The following is a 26,007-nucleotide window of genomic DNA, read 5'->3' on the forward strand; positions in this document are numbered from 1 at the left end:
TGAGCGGTACCGAGCATATACTGAGCAATACCGAGCATGTACTGAGCGGTACCGAGCATATACTGAGCAATACCGAGCATGTAACTAGCGATATCTCATTTAATAACCGGACGCGCGTGTCCAATTTTAATTTTAATTTTTTTAATTGTGACACTCCAATGCCGTGTCGGACGCGTGTCCATGCCGTGTCCGACGCGTGTCCGTGTCTGACACGTGCCCGACGCGTGTCCGTGTCCGACACGTGTCCGACACTGCATACCCTCTCTAAGTGCCGTGTCGGTGCATCATAGGTCCACATTAAAAGGAGCACGAAGGACTTCCGATGACCTGGTTAGGAAAGTTGAGGTATTAGATTTGACTTGTGTTAAGAAAGGTAGAGGTTGACCTAAAAAGACTTGGTTATAAAATATTAGAAATGATCTTTATTTGTTAGATTTAAATCAGAATTTGACTTTTAACATGACACAATGACGAAAAAGGATTCATGTAGCCGACCTCACGTAGTGGGACAAAGGCTTGATGATGTTGTTGTTGTTGTTTAGTTGTTGTGTACTAGAAAGCCGTTTTAGTAAGCAGTACGAAAAATGTCCCAAACAAAACCTTAATCTTGCATTTGACGATAAGAACATAGAAAATTAATATTGCGGATAATATATATATATATATATATATATTTCCCACATATCAGGATAGTGCTCTATTCCTATATGTATTTCGTGTGTATGAGTGTTAAGTGTTTGCCAATTAATTTAAAATATAATTGCCATTAGTACGCAAAGGTTGAGACTTTAACGATGGACTGCTGCTCATTAGGTGCCAACCATCTTTAATTTGTTATTATTATTCTTTCATTTTCAAGTATTCTCGTTGTTAGCATTTCACCAACCATGTATTATTTGCATGACGGTATCTTTGCTGTGAAACCAACTGCAGGATCCTTGGAAAACCACCCTTCTGCTGCGCGCAAAGACTGCACTGAAAGCTAATGAAGATAATCTCACTTAATTTCCAGATTGAAGGTTTGAGTGAGCTATTTGAGCTATATTTTTGAATCTTTATGGAACTTATAACCATTTAATCAGCAAGGTTCAACATTCAGTGGAACCAGCTTTGATATATATTTTTGAATGTTCATATTTGAGAGTTTTGATTCATTCTTTGTGACATCTTGCCCCATTTAAGAACTGTTATGACAACTTAAGTGACACTAAGGCTTCGTTTGGGATGACTTTCTTCCTGCTTCTTAAAATTTTTGTACTGAAAAATTACTTTAAGAAGCAGCAAGAAAGCCGTACCAAATGAAGTTTTAGGCTTTATTTGAGACAATTTTTGTTCGCTATTTTTTGTTGCATTCAATAATTTTTTAATTGAAAATCAGCTGTGAAAAACACTAAGAAAGTTGTTTCAAATAAAACTTAGGTTTTGTTTGAGATAGTTTTTTTAATACTTTCTAAAATATTTTTAATACAAAATTTTAGTTCAAAAAATAGTTATTAAAAAACTATTTTAAAAAATAATAAGAAAATTATAACAAATGAAGCCTTCATCTAACGGTAACTCTGATTCATTTCTTTATATTTGTTTTTGATAATGGTCATTTCTCTCGAAAACTTGACAATGCATCTCTCTCTTAATGTATTCTTTTAGCTATGTCATGTTAGGTGATAGACCTCTTCTAAAACATATAATTTATTTTTAGATAATAATAATGAAATTAAAAAGTAATTAATTCTTACATAAGAATAAAGGCTAATTCAATTCATTTTAAAGCTAAATAATATTGAGTTTGATTGCTTATTATGTCAGAGTTATTGAAACAATATCCTAATAAATCTCTCTCACAAACAAGTAATATGTCAATTTGTATTCTAATGTTTTTGTAACTCTAAAAAACAAAGTCTTTAAAGCATCAATGGAATGATTACTCTACAACCACATAAAGCCCAAATAATATTTTAAATTATTTTACGGATATTTTGGCTTTGTTTGGTACAGTTTTTTGCTACTTTATAAAATTACTTTTTAGTACAAAATTTTTTGATTCAAGATATTTTTGTACTAAAAAATAGTTTTAGAAAGCAATTAAAAAGCTGCCCCAAATGAAGTCTTAGATCAATTAAGACAAATTTACAAGCATAACTTCGTATATATAAGACTCAAATTTAAGATCTTTTCGTCATAGCCAAAGCTTTCAAGTATCAGACAAAGGTGAAAAAACTTTGGGTGAGAGCATTGAAGCACATAACAACATTACAGAGAATATATTAATAGTGAAAGTGACCATTCACCAAACTTTATCATCACTTTCCTCATTAATGTTTGTCTTTCATTATATGTTAGCTTCAATTATAGCCATGAAGCTAATCTTTTCCACCTTTTCAAGTTATGATACTCCAAAAAAAGTGAGATTGAAGCAGCTCCACTCAATCTTTCACATTCTGATATAGAGAGTCAATAAATTATTTTTATTTTCATGATAATGATTGCACCCTCTAGTCACTTAAACTTATTTTTATTATATTATCTTTAATAGATAATAATTCCAATATTGCTACAATATATTAATAATTATAAATTAAAGAAACATCACAAATGTGGGGTGGTGGCGCAGTTGGCTAGCGCGTAGGTCTCATAGCATCTGAGTTATCCTGAGGTCGAGAGTTCGAGCCTCTCTCACCCCAAACGTTTTCTATTTTTCTCCTTTTGCAATTTTTTTATATTCGATATGAATATATTTGCATTTTCAAAATTAATTTATAAAATAAGCAATCAATTCAATAATAAAACTTCTACCATAATATAAAGAAGTTATTTATATTTTTGATAAAAAAATTTATAAGCAAAAATAATTATTTTTGATTTTTTTTAATTAATTATTTTTGAATATTGGTAATAATTATTGACATTAGAGTGGGATTGTGACTTTATATTATACTCATTTTTATGGAATTAGGTAAGTCTTATATGATGTCTAGAAGTTTTCTATCGTGATTTTAAATGTTCAATGGAAGTTCAATCAGACTCAAATTCATATGATTTCATTGAAATTTTATCGTCGATTCATACCACTCTGATTATAACCCAGCGAACTAGAGAGTATATGTATTTTTAAAAATGATTAAAAAAGTTTATGATCCAATATTTAAATATTCCAAAATCTAAAAATTACATAAAAATCTTACTAAGTTAATTATATCAATTAATTGTATCAATTGGGGAAAAAGTGCAACATAACTCATCTCGATCTATTTTTTTGAAATTTTAATCGTCAATTAAGATATCTTGAATTTAAAATTTTCATATGTGAGTTATGTATAAAATGTGATTTAATTGACCTAAGTGTAAAAGGTTAGAGTGCGACTTGAAAATTATCAAATGTTCCTCTTATAATTGAGAATTTAAAAGAAAAAATTATTTTTTAATGAATGGTAATAATTATTGACATTAGATTAGGATTGTGACTTTATATTATACTCATTTTTATGGAATTGGTTACGTCTTATATGATCTCTAGAAGTTTTCTATCGTGATTTTAAATGTTCGATGGAAGTTCAATCAGCCTCAAATTCATATGATTTCATTGAAATTTATTGTCGAGTGATACCGCTCCGATTATAACCCAACGAAGTAGAGAGTATATGCATTTAAAAAATGATTAAAGAAAATTTATGATCCAATATTTAAATATTCTAAAATCTAAAAATTACATAAAAATCTTACTAAGCTAATTATATTAATAAATTTTATCAATTGGGGACAAAGTGCAACGTAGCTCATATTGATCTATTGTTCGAAAATTTTAACCGTTAATTAAGAGATCAAGCAGAAGAATTATTCTATGCGGAGATCGAAAGCGGAACATCGTTCGGAGATCAAGCAGAATGCACCAAGTCAGTGGTATCGAGCTGCAGTACCGAGCACAAAAGTGATGTGATGCATTCTGATCGGTCTCCGGCGTTCGAGTACAATAATTAATCCTTATAAATGCACCTACTTTTGGATAAAAAAATTCAGAATTAAACAGATATAATTATCAAAATTAGCTGTATTTTCACAATTGCCCTAAGCCCAAAGTAGCAGACTAGCAGTAGTTGGAGGGAGGGATTGCCATTCGTGAGCAGCATTAAGGAAAGGCATAGCTGTCCTCGAAGAAGTGTTAATTAAAAAAAAAATTGTTTGAAATAATTTTTTTTACCTTTATTCAATAAAAATAAGATTAAAATTTAGAAAGATTTATATACCTGTTACAAAATTCTTATATATTTAATATCTACATTTTTTTGTTTTTTTATATGACATTTAAATATTATAAAAAAATCATTAATATTACCAAATTTTAAGTAATATATACATCTTTTTTATTATTGTATGTTAAAATATTTACAGTGATAGAATTAAAGAATTTATTATCTTAATATAATGTGAAGATTTGATACACACTGATTAGATGGTCATTAGTCGAAAGATGGTAGTAAGACAGCATTAATCAGAGTATTGTAGTCGAACGATAATGATCGGAAGGCAAATCATTTATAAATATAATTTGATGCAATTTAAATATATATATTATGACATATATATAAATCAACTAAAAATTAGTATATGCTTTTATTATTACATTTAATATCTGACTATAATTTACTAATATAAAATTATGATATCAATCCAATGATCAACTTATCCTCTATCTGATGAAAATTGAAAATTAACATATCTATTTTGAGATTAATTACATACGTAATAATTAAATATTAGCTATTTACAAAAGTATCATCATCCTATATTTATTTTTTAAATTAACATTCAAATATCAAAATTCATGATAAAATCCTAATCCATATTTTTTAATTTTATCAAATTCTCAATCATTTAATGTTGCCGTTCACAAATATATAAATTTGATAGATTCAATAAAATTTCTTAACGAAATAAAATTTAAAATCAAATAATTTTTAGGATTATTTTAATATAATTTGTATGCAAATATTCTGTCATTATTCTTTTATAGAAATAAAAAAATAGGGGGTATATATCAGCAGTGCAGCAGATTTCGGCCGAACCGAACCGACAGCCCATTAAGCTCGCCTGCTTTGGATAACAGAAAGGTTATTTCCGTCAAACGGATTTTTATTTCCGTCAAACGGCTATTAATTATTTCCCTTTGTTCCCCCTTCCTCCTTCTTACCATCCCGTAAAGAACAAGAGCGGGAGAGAGAGAGAGCGCGCGGGCGCGCAAGCTCTGAGAGAGGAGAGAGGAGCAGCTACACTGTAGGTGATACTATCAGTGGTCGAGATCGTGGAGACCTGCAACCTCCTTCGACCTTTCTCTTCTTTTCTTGCTCCCATCCTCCCAGCTTTTCGAGAATCGCGCTACTTTCCCTTTTGAGATCTCTCATTGCGTCTTTTTGTTGAAGGTCTTCTCCCTTTGCCTTCCTGAAGCTTCCCTACTCCTTTGCAAACCTTGATCGTGTAAGCGGATACAATGCTGTCATCCAAATCCAAGTAAGCTAGCTCTTTCCCCGGATCTGATCTTTTGTTTCTTGGTTGAAAATTGCATCTGAGTTCTTGTTTTTGTGTTTATGTTTGTTTTGATTTATAGTTGCAATGGTTTATGAATTTGGCTTCTAATTTGCTTTCTTGGTCGGTTAAGATAGATCTCTTCGTGGCGAATGTTTAAGTAGAAGTCTGTAGTGGGTTTTGGTTCTATTTGTTCTATCTTGTGAGTGCCGCCAATTTTTTTTTTCTTTTTATGGTTGAATTCTGAGACTTGGATCTTGGGCAGATCTGGCTTGGCTGATGCTGCCAACAACAAAAATACGCCAGTTAGCAAAATGGGTAAGCAGGGATCTGTTGTGCTGGACGCTGATTCCCCTTCTGCGCAGAAAAAACCTAGTTTTCCAATTGATCTTTCTCCGAGATCTGCAGATTCAAAGCTAGTGGCTAACCGCAGATCGCCGAAAGGCAGTAATACTCCCGATGTAAGTAAGCCTGCAACTTTAATAAGATTTCTTCGTGAAAGTGTGTAATTTTATCTCTTCATTAGTGTATTAATTTGGTTTGTGATTTATAGAAACAGTCACGGCTATTAAAGGGGTCAGAACTTCAGGCGCAGCTTATTGCAGTGCAGGAGGATCTCAAAAGTGCGAAGGAACAATTAGCCATGGAAGAGAAAGAGAAAACCCGGGTTCTTGAGGAGCTGAGTGATGTCAAGAAAGCAGTGGAAGAGGTGAACGACAAGCTTGCAGAGACTCTATTAGCTCAGAAGAAAGCTGAGGAGAGTTCGGAGCTTGACAAGTTTCGTGCAGATGAGCTGGAGCAATCAGCCATTGAAGCTGCTCATAAGAGGGAGAGAGAATGGAACAAAGAGCTTGAAGATATCCGAAAACGGCATGCTGTTGATGTTGCAGCACTGCTTTCTGTGACTGAGGAGCTTCAAACAGCAAAGCATGAGCTGACGATGGCCATTGATGCGAAGAATACTGCCCTGAGTCATGCAGAGGATGCAATGAAGATTGCAGAGGTTAATGCAGAGAAGGTGGAAATTCTTTCTGGAGAAATCAATCGCTTGCAATCCTTACTTGACTCGAAGCTTGAGAGCAAGTCCATTGAAACAGCAGAGCTGATCAAGAAGTTGGGTTTAGAAGTTGATTATTTGAAGCTTGAACTTGAGGAGGCAAAGCTAGCTGAAGAAAAGTTGGTTGAGATGGAAGCCTTGGCTGAAGGGCTCAAGATTGAACTAACAGATGCAAAGAGGGCTGAGTCTGATGCAGTTGGTCTTGTAGACGAGTTGAAAAAGAAGGCTGAGTCGTTAGAATCTAGCTTGGAGGAAGTAAAACACTCTGAAAATTTGGTGCAGGATTCTCTTGCTTCTTTGACAAAGCAGGTAGAAGAGAGCAAATCTATGCTAGATGACACAGAATCTGAAGTTATATCGCTTAGAGGGAAGGTTGAAGCATTACAGCTTGAAGTTGCTAGGCATAAAGCAGATCATGAAATTTCTGATAAACAGCTTGATTTAGCAAAGAAGGAAGTGTTGGATCTGGAAAATACAGTTGAAATCTTGAAGATTGAGATCCAGACGGTGGAGGAGGAGAAGGCCCAGGCATTGAGCAATGAGAAGCTCACAATTTCAACCGTTGAAAGCCTCACTCAGGAAAACAGTAAGCTGTCCACTGAGCTGGAGATTACTAAACAGGATTCAGAGAAAGCTAAGAAAGCCATGGAAGGTTTGGCGTCAGCATTGCATGAGGTGTCCTTAGAAGCGAGGGACATACAAGAAAGGCTCTTGATCAAGCAAGCTGAGGTTGATAGTGTCACAACTGAGGCAGATGAACTAAAATTGGCCCTCAAAAACACCCAGGAAAAATATGAGGTCATGCTTGATGAAGCCAAATATGAGATTGTATGTCTTAAAAAGACCATTAACAAGTCTGAAACAGAAGCAAGGGACTTGATGGATGAATGGAATGAGAAGGAGATTAATCTGAGAAATGCCATTAAGAATGCGGATGATGAAATTGTTTCAATCAAGCAAGAGAGGGATAAAGCCGTGGAGACACTTGAGAGGAAAAAATGTGAAGTAAAAGCAGCTGAGGAAGAAGCAAACAAGCTTCATGATAAGTTGAAGCAAGCTGAATCCGAGTTATTTGCAGCCAATGATGCTATTGTAGAAGCAAAAGCTGAGAGTAGCGGCTTAAAAGAAAGATTGTTGGATAAAGAAAATGAGCTGCAAAGCATCACTCAGGAGAATGATGATCTCCTGCTTCGGGACACTGCTGCTTCAGAAAAAATTAAAGAACTCTCCGAATCACTCGCAAAGGTCTCATCAGAGAAAGTAAATGCCGATCATGTTGAAAATGGAGAGCTTTATAGCAACGATAAAAACTACAAAACACTTCCTAAGATGATAGAAGTGAGGGAAGATAAAGTTGATGACACTGAAAAAACATATTCAGAAGTTCCATCAGAAGAATCTGAGGAATATTTTAAGGATGGCAAGAACAACCTAGAGGAGAATGGCAGTAAAAATGCAGAGGAATGGGATGTGATAAAGATAAAGCCCAAGATTTTTGAAGGTGAAATCATGGATAAATTACTACCCACTGAAATGGAGCGTTTTGATGAGTCGGATGCAAAGATTGATGGAAATGAACTGGATCAGATGAATTTGGAAGGTGCACAGAATGGAAACACTTCACCGACTAAGCAAATGCAATTGCAGAAGAAAAAGAAGGCTTTGCTGCACAGATTTGGTAGCCTTCTAAAGAAGAAGAATACTCCCAAATAGCATTTCTGCATCTCCATTTCTTTTTTTTGCGTTGCGTTTTTTAAATATTCCTTAAAGTTGTGATAAAATCATTTTCATGGCTGATGATGTTTGTCAAATGTCTTAAAATTTGTGCATTTTTGTTTGTTGCGCAATCCAAATTCTAATTCAGTATGTTATTTGTGATGGCTTAATGTTGTTCTCTGTTCTTATGTTTGATCAGTGCGCTCTATTTGTGTATATGCGCACAGATCTTGTTGTTGATATTGCAAATGATGGAAAAATTATAGTAATGTTGTTGATTGTCACTGAATGTTGAGTCAAATAATGTTGACAAGTTCAAGCCATCATAGATGAACCCAACCTAGTTGTGCTAGTATCTTCATGATAAAAGAAAAATTGAAATGAAATTCAGATGCAATTATTTTAACATAAAATCAAGAGCATTCAAGTCATCTTGAGGTGAATTGTGTAACATCCCAAATTCTTGATCATTTAAATGTTGTTTGATTTGGCCTGGTGCCTCACAATTTTGTCTCGTTGGTGTAATTTTTCAAGAGGTCATTATGAAACCTCTCACAAAAATAAAGTCAAACTTTTAAACGTCGAATTTTATTAAAAAGTTCAAAATAAAATGTGATTGTATAAAAGCACTCAAAGGATGTATGATTTTTTGGGAAGTTACACTAATGGGATAAATTCATGAGACTATTAGGATAAAATGAATAATATCTCAATAGTTGAGAGTTTAGACTGTTACAATCACCCGTCTTAACACTGCTTTTGTACGAGTGCTCTTAATATTGGAGTTTCTACTAAAATTCTTACGCCTAAAAATGTGTCAATATTTAAAAGTTCAATTTTATGTTCTTTTAGATGGTTTAAAAAATTGTCATGGGGGATTTACATACATACCACTTTATTTCATGCTATTTACATATCTAACACCCAAAATATTAATATTACATGCCTATCACCCATATATAATTTTGATAAGGTACAAACTATATGAAGTTACCCATAAGCACTATACTAATTAAGCATCATTAGCTGTTTAATTAAAGCTAATTAGAATAATTGTATACAAAGAATATTAAGCAATTATAGGGTGGCTCAAATCATATTGGATGGCTAAATACCAACAGATGCATGTGAATGTGTCAACAACACCTGTAGAATTTGGATGAGGCTAAGGATGTGTGCTGGATGAAAGAGATAGACAGGCATGCAAGTGGTTCTGCAACAAATTTGGGACTGAGAATAAGGGAGCCATTAGAATGCTGAAAGAGAAAGAGAGAGATTTTAGAGAGAGAAAGATGAATGGATAAGTCAATGAATAAGTTTGCTCATTTAACAAAAAAAAGTTATTCATGGAATATGCTAGTTACTTCTAACATTGTGTGCTCACAGTAAAGAAATAAAATGGTCCCTCAAAAAAAAAAAAAAAAAAAGAGGCTCGCAATTAGGGATGTCAATTTTGGGTCACGGGTTGGGCTCGGGTCAAACCCAGAATGAACCCGACACTATTCGGTCAACCAAACCGGCCTATTTTTACAAACGGTCGATTTTTCGGACCCGAACTGACCCTCTTCGGTCTAGATCAACCCAACACAACCCAAAGACCCGAGGCTGATAAAAAATAGGACAATTTTTTTTTCGGATAAAAGATGGGTCAATCTCGAGTTTCGGGTCAAAACAGGTTTCCGCGTCAAAAACAGGTAAAAATGTTCAATTTTGGTTTCGGGTCAACCCGAACTCAACCTAGTTTTTGAAATGGAATCGATTTACTGAGCATTTTCAGGTTCGGGGTTGACCCTAACTCGAAAATTTTTTGGTCGGGTTTTCGGGTCGGGTCTAATATTGACACCCCTCAGCCTTCACAAGTGAACCCCATACATAGGTTTCCTTAATTTGTTGTTGAAGCTTCTACTATTACCGAGATGTCTTAGATTTGATGCTATGTATGTGATGGTGTGTGACTTTATCTTAATGACTCAATTATCCAACCCCCTAAAAAAAAGGTGAACAATACATTTTTTGGTGTTTAAGGGTTACTAAGTGGCAAACAAAGAAGTTGTCTCCTTGCTTAACTCTACCCAAGAAACAAATTTTTTAAGTTTTATATATATATATAATATAATATATATATATATATAATATATAAAATATATATATTATAATATTTTATAATAATAATATATATATATATATAATATATATATATATCTAAATAAATATTTTATAACTAAATTTATAATTTTATATATTTATTTAATTTTAAGATAGTCTTTAGATGCAAATTTGGTCACATAAAAATGTAGTTCAAATTAAGATTAGGAGAGTAGACTATATTAGATTAATTACTTATGGTAAAAAACAGATTGAGCTAGACCTATATATCGGTTAAAAAATTATGTTTAGAAAGTAATAAAAAATAAAAATTTTTATAAGATAAATGAGAATTAATTTTTAATATTGAAAAATGGAGAATTTAAATTTAAGGATAAAGGTATGTTTATGTTGTCATGTGTATATTTTGTTATTTATATATTAAAAGGTGTATTAAGAAACTTTTTTTTTTTCTTTTAGGTAAGAACAGCTGGTGTAGGTGGAAACAGATTCGTTACTTTCCCATACGAAATCTCTCATCGTCTCGATTACTTATGATCTCGCCCCTTTAATCTACTGAATTTCGTCTCTTCTGCAATCTCTGATCCTGTAAGAGGATACAATGCGCTCTTCCAAATCAAAGTAAGCTGGCTCTGGCTCCAGATCTGATCTTCATTTGTTGATTTTGCTTTAATTTCTCTATTTTCTTGATTGAAATCCCCAAATAGTTCTTGTTTTATTTTAATTTACATCGAAAAGCATTTTTGGGGCTTCGTTTTGATTTACAGCCGTAATGCCATACGGGTTAGGTTTCTGCGATGCATTCTTGGTTGGTGGAGATCGATCTCATTGTAGTTGATCTTTAATTGAATCCCTATAGTTTGATTCTGTTCAATTATTTTAATCTTTTTCGATGCGCGAGTTATTTCTAAATGCTGTAATCTTGTAGTTTTGGCTTTTGATCCAAGTGTGCAATGTTCTTTCATTAGGTTAATTCTTGTTTTCGTTAAGAAATCTGATACCTGGATCTTGACCAGATCTGGCTTGTTCGATGTTGCAAACAACAAAAACATACTAGCTAGTAAAGTTGGCAGGCCTAGACCTGCTAAGCTGGACGTTGATTCTCCTCCTCCTTCACAGGAAAACACAAGTTTTTCAATTAATGGGTCGCCAAATTCATCAGATTCTAAACCAGTAGTTAGTCGCCGTTCAACAAAGATCAGTACTACTCCAGATGTTAGTAAATAATGCAACTTATAATAATATTTCTTCCATACGGTTTTAAATTGTTTCTTAGTCAATGTGCTGATGGGGTCTGTGATTTACAGAAATATTCACGTTTATTGAAAGGATCAGAGCTGCAACTGCAACTTTCTTCAGTGCAGGAGGATCTCAAAAAGGCAAAGGAACAGATAGCTTTTCAAGAGATAGATAGGGCCAATGTTCTGGAGGAGCTAAGTGATGCCAAGAAAGCAGTAGTGGAGGTGAGCGAGAAGCTTGGAGAGGCTTTACTATCTTTAAAGAAAGCTGAGGAGAGTTCTGAGCTTGAAAAGTTTCGCACAGAGGAATTGAAGCAAGCAGCAATTGAAGCTGCTCGGAAAAGAGAGGAAAATTTGCACAAAGAGCTTGAGGATATCAGTAATCAGCATGCTGTTGATGTCTCCGCACTGCTTTCTGCAACTCAGGAGCTTCAGAGGGTGAAGCAGGAGTTGGTAATGACCACTGATGCAAAGAACAGTGCACTTAAACAAGCAGATGAGACAACGAGGATTGCAGAGATCAAAGCTGAGAAGGTGGAAATTCTCTCTGGAGAAATCCACCGCCTTAAATCAGTACTTGAGTCTCAGCTTGAGAGCAAGTCCAATGAGACAGCACAGGTGATCAAGAAATTGGCTTCTGAGGCAGAAGCTTTGAAGCTTGAACTTTCGAGAGTAAAGGTTGATGAAGAGAAGTTGGTTGAGATGGAAGCGTTTGTTGAAGGGCTCAAGACTGAGCTGGCAGATGCAAAGAAGGCGGAGTCAGATGCAGTTGGTTTTGTGGATGAGTGGAAAAAGAAGACAGAGTTGTTAGAATCGTGCTTGCAGGAAGTGCAGCAATCTGAAAGGATGTTAAAGGATTCTCTTGCTTCTTTGACAAAACAGCTAAGAGAGAGGCATTCTATGCTTAATAATGCAGAATCTGAAGTTGTTTGTCTTAAGGGGAAGATCGAAGTATTGGAGCTTGAGGTAGAAAGGCATAAAGCAGATCTTGAAGAATCTGATCACCAACTTGAGTTAGCTAAGCAAGAAGTGCGGGATGTGGAAAAGACGGTTGAATTCTTAAAGTCCGAGATCGAGATCGGAAGAGAGGGAGAAGTGAAGGCACAGACAATGAACAATGAGAGGCTAAGAAGTTCTTATTTGGATAGTCTTACTCACATAAACAATAAGCTGGAAGTTGAGCTTGGGATTACTAGAGAGGATTCTGAGAAATCCAGGAAAGCAATGGAAGGCTTAGCATCCGCATTGCATGAAGTGTCCATGGAAGCCAGGGACATGCAAGAAAGGCTTTTGATAAAGCAAGCGGAGGTTGAGAGTACCACAGGTGAGTTGGACAGAGTACAATCAGCCCTCAAGATCACCCAGGAAACATTTGAGGCCATGCTTGATGAAGCCAAATACGAGATTGTTTGTCTCAAAAAGTCAATTGAGAAGTCTGAAACAGAAGCAAAAAACTTGAGAGCTGAATGGGATGCAAAGGAGATTAATCTGAGAACTGCCATTAAGAAAGCAGATGAAGAAATTGCTTCAATGAAGTTAGAGAGGCATCAAGACATGGAGAAACTTGAGAGGGAAAATTTTGATGCAAAAGCAGCCGTGGAAGAAGCAAACAAGCTTCATGATAAGATTAGGCAAGCTGAATCAGAGTTAATTGAAGCCAACAATGTCTTTGAAAAAGAAAAAGAGGAGAGTAAGTGCCTCAAAGAAAGATTGTTAGATAAAGAGAATGAGCTACAAAGAATCACTCAGGAGAATTATGAACTCAGGGCTCGTGAAACTGCTTCTTCAGAAAAAATTAAGGAACTCTCTGAATCACTGGCTAAGGTGTCATCCAAGAAGATCGAAGAAAATGGCGATGCAAGTCAAAACAAAGAATATGGATTAAACGGACTACTTTCCAACAATGGTAACGAACACACCATAATGCATAAGATGATTGTAGTCATGGATGATAAAGTTGATGAAACTGAAACAGAGAATTCAGAAGCACCATCAGAAGAAGCTTGGGAAGTGATTAAAGATGATAGAAAGCTAGATGAGAATGGAGCCGAAGGGCATCCTGTGCAGATAGAACCCAAGATTTATGAAGACGGTGGTGAAACCAGTGATAATAAAATGCTCTCTGAATCACCAAAGATTGATGATGGTAAGTTGGATCAGATAAATGGACGATTTGCACAGAATGGCAAGACTTCTGAAATTAAGCATCAGCTTCTACAAAAGAAAAAGAAGGCTTTACTAAACAAATTTGGGGATCTTCTAAAGAAGACTACTTCCAAATAGCATCACTGTATCATATTTTATTATTTGATTCTTCCCTTTCTGTGATTATTCAGATTGCCATATTTTTATAGATTGTGCCAATGGAGAAGCAAACAATATTGGAGTTGTGTGAAGAAACTGTGATTCTTTCTTGTTACTAAACCATATTCTAGGTCAGCTTCTCATCATTCTGTATTATTGTATTTTATATATTTGACATGCTATGTAAAATACATAACACTAATTCGGATTTATTGAAAATTTAATATTTATTTACATTGCATTTCTTCTAGTATATCTCATTGGAATCCCATACCAATATTAGCATCAGTAGAATTTTATACTGCAACCATTGTGAAGGACATGATGATGATTAGTATTACTGGTAAGGGTACACTGACGGTATATGTAATTAATTTAGATGTTCATAAAGATGGCTGTAGATTTAATATTTTTTCTGATCCTATAAAATTCGAACAACAACATCATCAACAACATCAAACTTTTATCCCACTATATAGGGTCAGCTACATGAATCTTTTTTCTCCATTGTGACATGCTAAGAGTCAAATTCTTATTTAAATTTAATAAGACAAGGTCATTCTAATGTTTTCTAGTTTTTTAGGCCTACCTATATATTTCTTAACATAGGTCAAATCCAATACATCTACTCTCCTAATCGGGTCATCGGAAGGCCAACATTTTATGTGTCGAAATCATTTGAGGAGACTTTCTCTAATTTTATTTGCCACTGGAGCTACTCCAACACTTTCACGTACATACTCATTTTGCATTTTGTCTCCAAGAGTGAAGCCACTCATCTATATAACACTTAACTTTATGCTTCTCTTTTAACAACTAATATTTTGTATCACAAAGCATTGCAGGTCTCACCAAATTTTCTTTTAGTTTGAGAGGTACTTTTTTTATCACACAATATGCCCAATGCATTCCTCCACTTCAACCATCCAACTTGAATTCCACTAATAATATCCTTATCTATTTCACCGTTAATTTGAACAATAGATTCAATATGTCTATAACATATACTCTTATTAATAACTTGATCTCCCGAAGTAGCAATCCCATCAGAACTATTACTACTAAAATTATACTTCATTATTGGGTTTTATATCTACTCAAACAAAAACCTTTAGACTCTAAATTTGACCTCCATAATTCAAGTTTTCTTTCAACTCTCTCACTAGTCTTAACAACAAGAAGAATATCATCAGCAAAAAGCATACATAAAGTATTTCAGCTTTTTCCGGTTTAATAGTTCGATGGTTGAATATTTTATTCTCTATTGATTTTTATTATGTTGTCAACTATATAATTGCTCCATTTAAATTTAGATAAAGGCTCATTTACTTTACTGACAATCTTATTGGTGGATTCAAATTTGATCGTGAGCAACACTGAATCTTGCTAGCAAAACTAGATAGAGCTAGCGAGTAACAATCGAAATAGGTGAGTATGGAGGGTGGCTAGGAAATCATACAATTCTTGGGAATAGTAAAAATGAGATAAGGTCAACAAATTAAAAGGATTATAAGAAAAGGCCACACCAAGAAAATATAGAAAATTAATATATTATTAGACAAATACAGACTAATACAGACATATGGAGTACACCATCATATATACACATGAACATCTATCTATGACATTTGAGATGTCTTTGGCGAGTGCCCTATATGGGCGGTGAGCTCTCAGGAACAAGTGCCTCTAGCAAGTCCTAGAGGACCAATGCTTCGAATGGGCCCTTAGAATGGATACCTATGGCGAGTCTTAAGGGAGAGTGCCTTGAACATGTCTTTCATGATAAACACCATGAGTGAGTCCTTAGAGATGAATATCTTGGATGAATGGTGAGTTCCACTGTGCAAGAGAGTCAGAGACAAGTCTTTTAAGTGAGTTTGGTTATGAAATAGGTGCCCTCATAGGGCGAGTGTTTCTCCGAATGAAGGTATGCAAAGGTGAGTCCTTCGGTCGAACTTATTCGAAACACTAGTATCCTTAGTCGCAATCTCTTATAAAATGATTTTCACCTGTGCAAATGGTTGACCATCCCCAACCTTTCTCCAGCAAATGCTCATTTGGGCGAGGCTCATTTTGAGAAAGTGCACCTATTAATCGATCTCATTGGAGGCATAAATACTTTGCACATATATGTTACCTATATCGACATGTATAGATATACACTTATCATCCATAACATTTTGCTCATCAAATCATTTCAAAATGATGCAATCTATCAGTTTATAATTCAACAAGAATTTGTTATCATTCTTAGTCATATGCTACCACAAAATATATTTAAAATGAAAAAAAAATGATTGAAGATATTCTAATCAATATTTTAATTAGGATGTGTTTGAAATCCAATTATATTTATTTGAGAACAATGCAATATGAGTTTTAATTGATTTATTATGAATTACATTCAAAATTTAATGACTTTGAGATGTATCTAAATCAAAATTTTTATCATTATTATTTCTTGCTAGAAAATTCTAGGCGGTATAGAAAATTTTTACATCTTAGCTTTGTACATATATCCAAAAATATCAAAAAAGAATGCAATTGACACTAGAATTTTTACGTATAATATTCATATAGAAAAAAAATCATGGATCTTGGTTTAGATGAGATGATTCACTGTGTCGGATATGTTATAAGAATTCACTTTTCCCATCATTTGGAGAAGATAAGATTATAAACTATGTAATACAAGTTTACCTTTCTACTACAAATGTGAGGGAAAATGCAAGATATGTGGCAATTGGATGTTGTTAATAAGACGACAATGTCAAATAATGATGGTCATGTGACAACAATTGTGTAGTAATGATGAAGTCATAGTAATTAGATAATGTTGGTCATACAAAAATAAATGAATTGTGAGAGTCAGGTGGTTGTGATTATAAGATGATAATCATGGGACGACAATGACGTGACGATAGTGGGAGGATAGTAGTTAGATGACGGCAGTCAGGTGACCATGCTAGCTAATGGTGATTGTCAGTTTCTAACATCATTTAGAGTTCTAGAATTCTTCATAACTCCAAGCTCTCTCTAAACTAAGTCTAGGCCCCCTTCATGTGACAAATTGAGGAGGGTCATTTTTATAAATTTGACCAACATTCCATAACACTCTATTAAACGGCTAATATTCAATCTTAGTATCATTGAGTTTGTCTTACCAAGGAGCAATTATTACGTCCGGTCAAATCTGAACGTATCCGAATGTATACCGAACAATACCGAGTGCTCAATAGTCAATACCGAGTTTTAGGTGACGTGGCGCGTGATTATTGGTCTATGAATGCATTCGGTGACCGGACGTAATAATTGCTCCTTATCAAGACCTTCAGTTAGAGTTCATATATCTAATATAAACAATACATTGAGAATCATGATGATGATAATCATGGGACGACAATGACGTGACGATAGTGGGAGGATAGTAGTTAGATGACGGCAGTCAGGTGACCATGCTAGCTAATGGTGATTGTCAGTTTCTAACATCATTTAGAGTTCTAGAATTCTTCATAACTCCAAGCTCTCTCTAAACTAAGTCTAGGCCCCCTTCATGTGGCAAATTGATGAGGGTCTTTTTTATAAATTTGACCAACATTCCATAACACCATCAAACGGCTAATATTCAATCTTAGTATCATTGAGTTTGTCTTATCAAGACCTTTAGATATCTAATATAAACAATACATTGAGAATCATGATGGTCAAATAAATTTTCACGCGGCATATCAATTGTATCATATTCCAACCCAAAATTTTTCTATTGATAATTTGATTCTCTCTTTAATTTTGGACCTTTGGTCATAATCCAAAGAATTATTCACATGAAGAAATCAATAAAATCATAAATTGCTTACATTTAGTAACCCCTTTGAGTTAAACCTATCAAGTGTCTTGTGGACCTAAAATTATTATTCTTTGGACACAATGATATACGTGGGGCTCATAACACATTATTAAGAGTACCACTACATAAAAAATATTAAGTCTCAGAGGCCACATTATTTAAAGTATGGCGATGGTCTTCTCACTAGGCTTTTTCAGTCTCAAGAGGCCAATCTAGTGGCCCTCGAGCCCCTGATGATGATCGCATGGCTACAAACAGATCATTCTCCTTTATTTCAAGTTTAGATTACAAGAAAATGAATCAATTACAGTCCATTTCCTTCAGAAATTTGCCTCGACCAAGAACAAGAATTCTCTCATTCAGAGAGATCTCTCTCATTTCATAATCTTCCTGAACATATTTCATTCCTTAAGCCTCTTTCTCTGCTACTAATACTCTGCAAACCGAACCAGTGGAATAAATTAAAAAAAAAAGAGGATAAAAACACCATTGGAAACTACAATTTGCCTCCTTGCACATATCAAAACAAGAGAAGGCTCGCTAAACCTGTAAATTGAATTATAAATACAATACTTGCCTATTCTGCTACTTGCAATCCATCTCTATATTCCAACAGCAACTTATTTAATTTCTTACTGTGTATCCTCCCCTGAATCACTCCCAGCCCATCACTGCATCACAAAGCATATTTTAAGAATATATCATCAGACCAAGGCTTCGTTTGGGACGTCTTTCTTACTGCTTCTTAAAGCGACTTTTTAGTAACCGCTTTAAGAAGCAGAAAGAAAACTATCCCCAAACGAAGCCCAAGACTTACGTCAGACAATGAAACTAATTACATTCTTACTTGTACCTGGGAGGAGGACTTGGTCCGGGGGAGAGCATCTGAGCAAGGTTGATGGCGTCTTTTGGGTGACAGATTGTGTGGTTGAAGCATAGGTAACGGCCATAGGCGTCCGGGTTTTCGAAGACGCAGATATGAGCATCAACAAGGAACTTGAGCTTCACTGTCACCAATACCCCATCTTCGTACATCTCGGGTGCGCCCTTTAGATATGGATTCGCCGACGAGAGCTCAGGCCCGGCAAGGATAAGTCCGGCATTCACCGCCACCATATCAACCCCTCGGTCCATTGCCAATGCCCATGCCGTCTTCTCTGAGAGTGTCTTTGCCAGAGCATGCCATAGCTACCATTGACGGTTAAATCTGTTAGCACTGGAATTATAGTCTTGGATGGAATACATAGATTCGTGATGAGGAAATTAGGAGCTTTGGTGTACGAAAAAAACATTATAACTGTTCATTCAAAGTTCTAAAAATAGGTCATAGAAAGGAAAGTAAAATGCAAAATGAAGTAGCATAAAGATAGCATTGGTGAATAATCTCACATCATCATTGAAATAAAATAAATAATTTTGTTAATATATTAGTAATGCCGTTTTTTATTGACTTTAGCTTTTTTGTTGATGGATGTATAGAGCTCAATTTGAGCCCCTACTCTGTTCTTCTAACAAGCAATTTTAAAATTAGCTTTTATTTGAGGATGTCGAGGATTATCACCAAGCAGCTTATCTAAGATTGAGTGGGCGCTTCGTGGGGTTTATTTTATAAAGAAGCAGATTAATCGTCAGAATTAGCAAAGGAGCGTGCTCATTAAAAAATTTAAAAAAAGAGCAAATTCGTCAAATGAAATAGCCATTCAAAATGCGACAAAAGAAATAATGCATTTTGAATGCGTCATTTCGTTTGGTGCATTCAACTCAAAGAGAGAGAAAGTCTACTAGAGAGAGAGAGACGGAGGAGAGAAATGGCGGGAAAGAAAGAGGGAGAGGGAAGAGGGTGGAAGGGAGAAAAACTTTGGGTAAGAATGAATCTTAATTTTTGGGCTTACTTTGAGATTAGTGTAATATATAAGCAATCAATCAAAACTTATGTTACTCTCATCTAAAACTAAATCAAGCTTCTTTCAAGCCCATCCTAATTAAAAAAAAAAAAAAATTTCAAATTTCTGTAAGGAACATCTTATCTCTGTAAAATTCTTAATTAACTGGGATGAATAAGATGGTTTTTCCCAAAGCCTTAAAAATTTGTGGAGGAAAATTTACTAATATCTCAAAACCCTTTGGTGGTTCAACAATATGACCTAATTTCCAACTCCTTATTGGTAACAATACGATTCTCCTTCTTATTTAAAAAAGACATGCCTCATTTGATAACTGGCGTTGTGCAGCAAGCCACTTAGCCACGTCCATTTCTTTGACAGTTCAACCAATATCTTAAACAAGAAAGCGAAGACGTGAGATGTATGCCATTGATTAAGGCCAAAGCACCATTCTATATCCTTCCATTAATATCCAACTTTCAACAACTAATATTAAATGCTTTAGAAAATCAAGTCTCAGCTCAGCATTTAACCATTTCTTCCGGCAATTAATTATATAAAAATTACATACATACCACTTTATATCATGCTATTTACATATCTAACATTCAAAATTTTATTATTTCATGTCTACCATCTAGAGGCGGGACCAGACTTAATTTTTAGGGGAGGCAAACTTATAAGTAACTCTCGCGTGTCCGTGGGGTTCGACCTAAGGGCAATTGAACTTTTTGCCCCCTGAGTTCAAGGGGAGTTCACCCTTGCTGCCGTCAATAGACAACTTTAATATCAAATATGTCAATACTATATTTCATTCCTACTGCTCATACTATCCTATAAACTTTAATATTTCATTCCTTGCATCCATACTTGATCTATTGGTGGTGGGCACGAAATATTAAAGTTTTAGGTGTTAGATATATAAATAGTATGATATAAAGCGGTATGTATGAAATGACTTAAATTACATAAGCAATTCGGAGATTCGTTTACCTTAAATTTTCGGCAGAAATTAGGGTCGCTCCAATCTCTCTCATCAACATCCTCTGTAACTTTGAGTTTCTCATTCCATATGAGTGCAGTAACTGAGGATGTGAAGACCACCCTCTCTATGGTGTCAGCCTGCGCACACGCTTCCAGTACATTATGTGCAGCCCTCAGCTCTATTTCTACCATGAACTCCTGCACCATTGTTCATCATTTACATTTCTTGAATAAAACTGCCAAATTACTAATTTTATCGCATAGAATCGTAAAGTACGATTCACGGTGGATGATTTGATTGATCGATCACACATCTACGTCGTCTCTGCGCACAAATCTAAAGGGCGGCCATTAATCGTCGGAGATCGAACTTACATCGTAAGACGACTCGTCGTCGAAGGTGTAGAATAAGCCGGAACATCCTCGGATTGCTTCGGCGATGCTGTTGTAATCCAAGGGATCAGCTCTGAAAACCCTCACTCGCTTGTTCTCGCTCCAGGCCGCCTTCGTCGCATCACCTGCGCATGCACGCCAACTGTTCGATCAATCGCCTTAAACGAATACAGCAGCTTAACAGACAAAAAAACAGAAAGGAGTCCGAACCACGAGCGAAGGCAGCGGCGTGGACGGTGTAACCACGGTGAAGAAGGCGGTCGACAAGGGCGACGCCAAGGCGGTTGGATGAGTCCATGACGCAGACGGTCTTCGTTGTGTGGCGTGCGATTGCAGCAGGAGCCATGGATGAGTTTGCAGAGAGGCAGAAAGGGGGAAGGACGGCTGGTTGGAGATGGCGGAGAGAGTATATTTATGTATAGGTGGGAGGAAGAGTGTGGAGGAAGAGAGTTGGGGTAATGGAGGTTGCCGGTTAGCTGAATTCCACATGGGCGGAGGTAGATTGGTGAGAGAGACGGAGATTTGTTGAAGAGGAGGCACGGGGCAGCGGTTTGGTAGTATTTGTGGTTAACATGCGCGTGCGTGGCAAATGTTTATTTTATTAGAAAGATTTGAAGTCAATAAGATCGCATCAAATTTTGATATTTTCCACTTTTGTGACTTCTTGATTTGTGATTTTATTTTATTTGGGATAATTTTTTGCTGTTTTTAAATTAATTTTTTAGCAAAAAAAATTTTTATATTGAAAATTTTTGCATTAAAAAGTAATAAAAAATTTATTCCAAATGAAGTCGTAACTTTCTTATCAATCATATTGACTATCTCTGCCACAATTTTTACTAAATAAGAGATTATTCTATGCAGACGCCGAACGCAGCTTTACATCTGGATATCAACCAGAATGAGCTACGCCAGCGATATCGGGGCGCAATACCGAGCGATAACGAGCCTCAGTATTGTGGTACCGAGCCGTGGCCTTAGATATCCGGACGGAGTTCGACTTCCGCACAGAATAATTTTTCTCGCCGGACACCCTAGATTCACTGCCCTCATATGTCCTAGTTTTTTTTTTTTTTTTTTTTAAGTTTTAGATTAACTTTTGTTAGTTCCAACCAAACATAAACAATTGTCCATGAATTTGAACCATATTTAAAATTCTTTTAAATTTTGAATGATTGCAACTAAACAACTCTTATATATATTGTTAGAAAATTAATTAAATTTATATTATACTTATCAAAATACGAAATTAATAATTTTGACATTCATCTTGATTAAAAGTTAGATTTGAAATTTTGAGTCAATTTTTTTTTCTATTTAATTAACTTAAAAGTTTTGTCATCTTATATATTAACATATAATATATTTTCTACTCGCATATTAAAAATTATATTGTGCTGCAAAAAGTTTTTAACACCGGCAATGCGAGATGTGATACTTGGATAAGAAGATTTGCTATATAAACAACATCTTTTGAGAGTAAACAATATAAGAGCAATAAAATTTTCATTTCATTATTTCGAATAAAAGTTTTGTCATGAGGTTTAATCAAACTTCATCAATCAAATCCAAAATAATATTCCAATCCAAAATATATTTTTTCACTAATTTGTTCCGTTTCAATTCGAATAGCTGGCGCCTACTACCGACTGAGTGAGAGAAAGAGAGGATATTTCCTAGAGAGAGAAAGTTTGTTTTGAGTCACCATGGTCCATTTTTAGCTATTAGCCTAGTTCTTAGAATTGTCTATATCGAGATAGCTTATATTTTATATATCTCAGTTTTCAAAAAATACAGAAATTTCTCAAATTTTCTGATTAAATTTTATTTTCTTAGCACAAAATACAAAAATTTTAGTATATAAAACTTATACGACAATTCTGAACATTAGATAGTTTTCAAGAAAATTTTCACCGCATAAATTAAAAAATGTAAGATTTAAAAAAAATAAAAAAATAATCCTGATTCTAAAAAAATTAAAAAAATAATTCTGATTTTGTCAGCATAAAATGGGGATATAAATTTTACTGTATCTACGTTAATTTAATGATCATATGAATGTAAATGTTATGATTTGACTGCTGATAAACATATTGCTCATTTACCGAGCTTTGAATTCAGTTATAAGTTTAGGTGACCTACTGAGCTTATTAAGCTCATTATATATGGTTAAATGATTTTAGGTCATGATAGAGGAGCATGAGTGTGAGGATGGTCAGGATTCTTGAGGTTCTGGTTCTTTTTATTTTTCTTTTGTACTCAGGACTTATTAGTAATGATTTGATTGAGTAGATCATGAGCAATGTATATGATTTTTGAGAATGAATATAGATGTTTACATTGACGTTTTGAATTATAGAATCTATTTTGTTGTTTATTACTGATAGATTATATTAGATAGCTCTGATTGGTATTTATTAAAAGATTAAAAGAATAATTCTTTCAATTTAGATTCTAGGGCATTACATTTAATACTTTATTTAAAATATTATAAAATCATATCAAATTATTTAGAATGATCAAATCTATCATATATCCAAACTTGCGTGGTGAAAGTTTATGAAAATAGTAGATAATATATTTTGACAAATTTATGAGAGATAAAATTCATAGAAATCAAAATCATTGAAAAGAGAAGTAAGAGATTTGTCACTTACAATGAATAAAATAAAATTTATAATAGGAATGTCTGATAAATATAATCCAAACACATTTCTCTCTCCTCTCTCTTCTTCCCCACTTTTAATTTCTTCCTAACCAAATAATCAAGTAAGGAAGTCACTGGGTATATTATTCTTGGCCTAGCACCGCAACATTCTACTTCAAAATTTTAATATTTTTCAAGAAAATTTATTTAACATATTTAAGTTATTACAAGTGGCCTATTGAGAAGTTACACCAACAAGACAAAACCGTAAGGCTCTTAGGTCAAAGCGGAAAATATCTCGATAGTTAAGAGTTTGAGATATTACAAATGATATTAGAGCAATACACCAACCGGAAGATTAGAACTAAGTATCATACAAGATAAAGCGCTTTGTCATGATAGTTAAGAGTTTGAGATATTACAAATGGTATTATAGCAATACACCAACCGAAAGATTAGAACTAAGTATCATACAAGATAAAGCGCTTTGTCATGGGAGCAACCTCTTGAACCCACTATATAACATATTGCTACATGATGGGAGACAACACTTAAACTTATAAGGAAAACCTCTATAATGTTATATGTGTAGTGAATGATTCTAGGATAAAGATGCTAATGAGGATATCAGCTACTTAAGTTGGAGAGATCGTGAAATCCCTCAAGTTAAAGAAATTAAACTCTTAAACATTGAGGCATCTTTTCGTGTAATGGTTATAATTTTATTGAGAAACTCCGTAGTTAAGCATGCTCATCTCGGAACAATTTTAGAATGTGTGACATATTGAGAAGTTACACCAACATGACCAAACCGCGAGGCTTTTATACCAAAGCGGACATATCTCAATAGTTAAGAATTTGGGTTGTTACATCCTCCTCCCTCGACCCTGATCCTATTTATCAACTTCTTATCTTGCACTCTTGATCCTCATATTAGACTAGCCTCCATTGACACGTTATAAATCATCTCTTAGAGGAATCATAATGTTACCACGTCTATATAATGATAATGTCTAATCAACTAAGGGCAACTAGCATAAAGAATTATCCTAATACACTAGTAATATTGTGAGAGCTCGTTTCTTTGATCTGTTTCTCTCTAGATTTGATTTTCCTCCCAGGATCGTCCGGGACGATATTGAGATCGTCCGGGACGATCAGTGCAGTGAGACAGCTGATTTTTCTGGAATGGGATCGTTCAGGCCGATTTTGGATCGTCCTGGGACGATCAGAGGAGACAAAAATCCCGAGAGCAAAACTGAAATTATCGGCCTGAGGAAGAGTCCTGGACGATTGGATTTTGTTCACATCATCCTGGACGATGTGGCGATCGGCCGGGCCGATCAGGCTTATGTTATAAGGAAATCAGCTCGTTTTGAGGAGAGAGAAAATCATTTTTATAAAAACGAAAATATCTGAGGAGAGAGAAAGAGAAGGAAAGCGAAGGAAAAGCTGGTTTTCGGAGGCCGCGGAGCGCTTTTCGTTCGTCGACGCTGTTGAACAATTTGTTTATCTCGCTGTAAGGACTCCGAATCCTATTTTTGTTTTCGAAGATGTTGAGTTTTGGTCGTTTTGTGCTCAGATTTGTGTTTTCGTTACCAAAAAACGCGCACCATTTTGTATTGACACAACTTTCACCGCACAACTTTTAATATGTTATAGATACGAATATTCTACGCGATTTGATTGTTTTCTGGAATGATTTTACCTGTTATTTTGGGCTCTACGTGATTTTGTTCGAATAGAAAAATATCATGATGTTTATTGATATTGATTCAGTAGAATAATAGTCTTATATTATTGTCGTGAACATTCTATTGTAATTTGGTGAATTGTGATTTTGTAGGATTTTTGTGTAAATTTGATAGACTGCCGTTACGCAGCAGAAATTTCGTACGATTTCCGATTTTTCTGAGATTGATGAATTGAATAGATACGCATATGAATGTTGATATGATTGCTCTACATTGTTCTTATATTGACTATTGAATACTGTAAGACAAGCCTGGTTGAACGTTGGTTGGAGATTGAATTGACCTGTACAAGATGGTGGACCGACGGGCTTTCCTTTAAATCATTGATCATTGATATATCGATTGGGAGTTATAAGGAGTTTAATATGCCGACGGGCGGCCGACGGGCACAGAGTGACGACTCTTATTGAAACCAACATATGAATATCTACAATAGCAATATGGATTCTACAACAGCACTATGGATTTCTACAACAGCACTATTGATAGCCAGTGTTTGTACTTGTTCAGTAAGACCATTGTATGAAATTACATGTGTACGATATTGCATTGTTTGGATTT

General features: G+C 34.8%; 3 protein-coding genes and 1 non-coding gene across 5 annotated transcripts in view; 3 read left to right on the forward strand and 1 right to left on the reverse strand.

The window, feature by feature from the left end:
- LOC110099532 (alpha-soluble NSF attachment protein) overlaps positions 1 to 1,160 on the forward strand; it is a 34,171-nt gene extending 33,011 nt beyond the window's left edge. Inside the window, exon 9 of the mRNA XM_020826722.2 lies at positions 934 to 1,160. Within this exon, the coding sequence (XP_020682381.1) occupies positions 934 to 1,005 (72 nt within the window). The 3' untranslated portion in view covers positions 1,006 to 1,160. The remainder of the gene's footprint in view (positions 1 to 933) is intronic.
- Positions 1,161 to 2,596: 1,436 nt separating this feature from the next.
- On the forward strand, positions 2,597 to 2,681 carry TRNAM-CAU. Its single transcript is given in 2 exon segments — positions 2,597 to 2,634; positions 2,646 to 2,681. It is a non-coding gene; the product is annotated as a tRNA-Met (tRNA).
- A 2,481-nt stretch (positions 2,682 to 5,162) lies between these two features.
- LOC110099548 (WEB family protein At5g16730, chloroplastic) lies at positions 5,163 to 14,030 on the forward strand. The gene is made up of 7 exons (XM_028691754.1): positions 5,163 to 5,502; positions 5,783 to 5,978; positions 6,071 to 8,286; positions 8,345 to 8,375; positions 8,490 to 8,560; positions 11,413 to 11,611; positions 11,704 to 14,030. The coding sequence occupies exons 1-7, from the start codon at positions 5,483 to 5,485 to the stop codon at positions 13,915 to 13,917; spliced, it is 4,947 nt and encodes a 1,648-aa protein (XP_028547587.1). The 5' UTR covers positions 5,163 to 5,482; the 3' UTR covers positions 13,918 to 14,030.
- A 3,745-nt stretch (positions 14,031 to 17,775) lies between these two features.
- On the reverse strand, positions 17,776 to 21,618 carry LOC110099528 (cinnamoyl-CoA reductase-like SNL6). Of its 2 annotated transcripts, none has more exons than XM_020826718.2 (6): positions 21,256 to 21,618; positions 21,028 to 21,170; positions 20,662 to 20,850; positions 18,633 to 18,973; positions 18,363 to 18,456; positions 17,776 to 18,221 (listed from the first exon to the last, which is right to left on the reverse strand). In XM_020826718.2, the coding sequence occupies exons 1-5, from the start codon at positions 21,389 to 21,391 to the stop codon at positions 18,363 to 18,365; spliced, it is 903 nt and encodes a 300-aa protein (XP_020682377.1). In that variant the 5' UTR covers positions 21,392 to 21,618; the 3' UTR covers positions 17,776 to 18,221. The 2 variants fall into 2 exon arrangements, with proteins under 2 accessions (XP_020682377.1, XP_020682378.1); XM_020826719.2 differs by having other exon boundaries at positions 18,639 to 18,973; positions 21,256 to 21,616.
- Between the last annotated feature and the right edge of the window lie 4,389 nt (positions 21,619 to 26,007).

This window comes from Dendrobium catenatum, unplaced genomic scaffold (genome assembly GCF_001605985.2).
Source record: "Dendrobium catenatum unplaced genomic scaffold, ASM160598v2 original_scaffold_62511, whole genome shotgun sequence".
Taxonomy (NCBI): Eukaryota; Viridiplantae; Streptophyta; class Magnoliopsida; order Asparagales; family Orchidaceae; genus Dendrobium; species Dendrobium catenatum.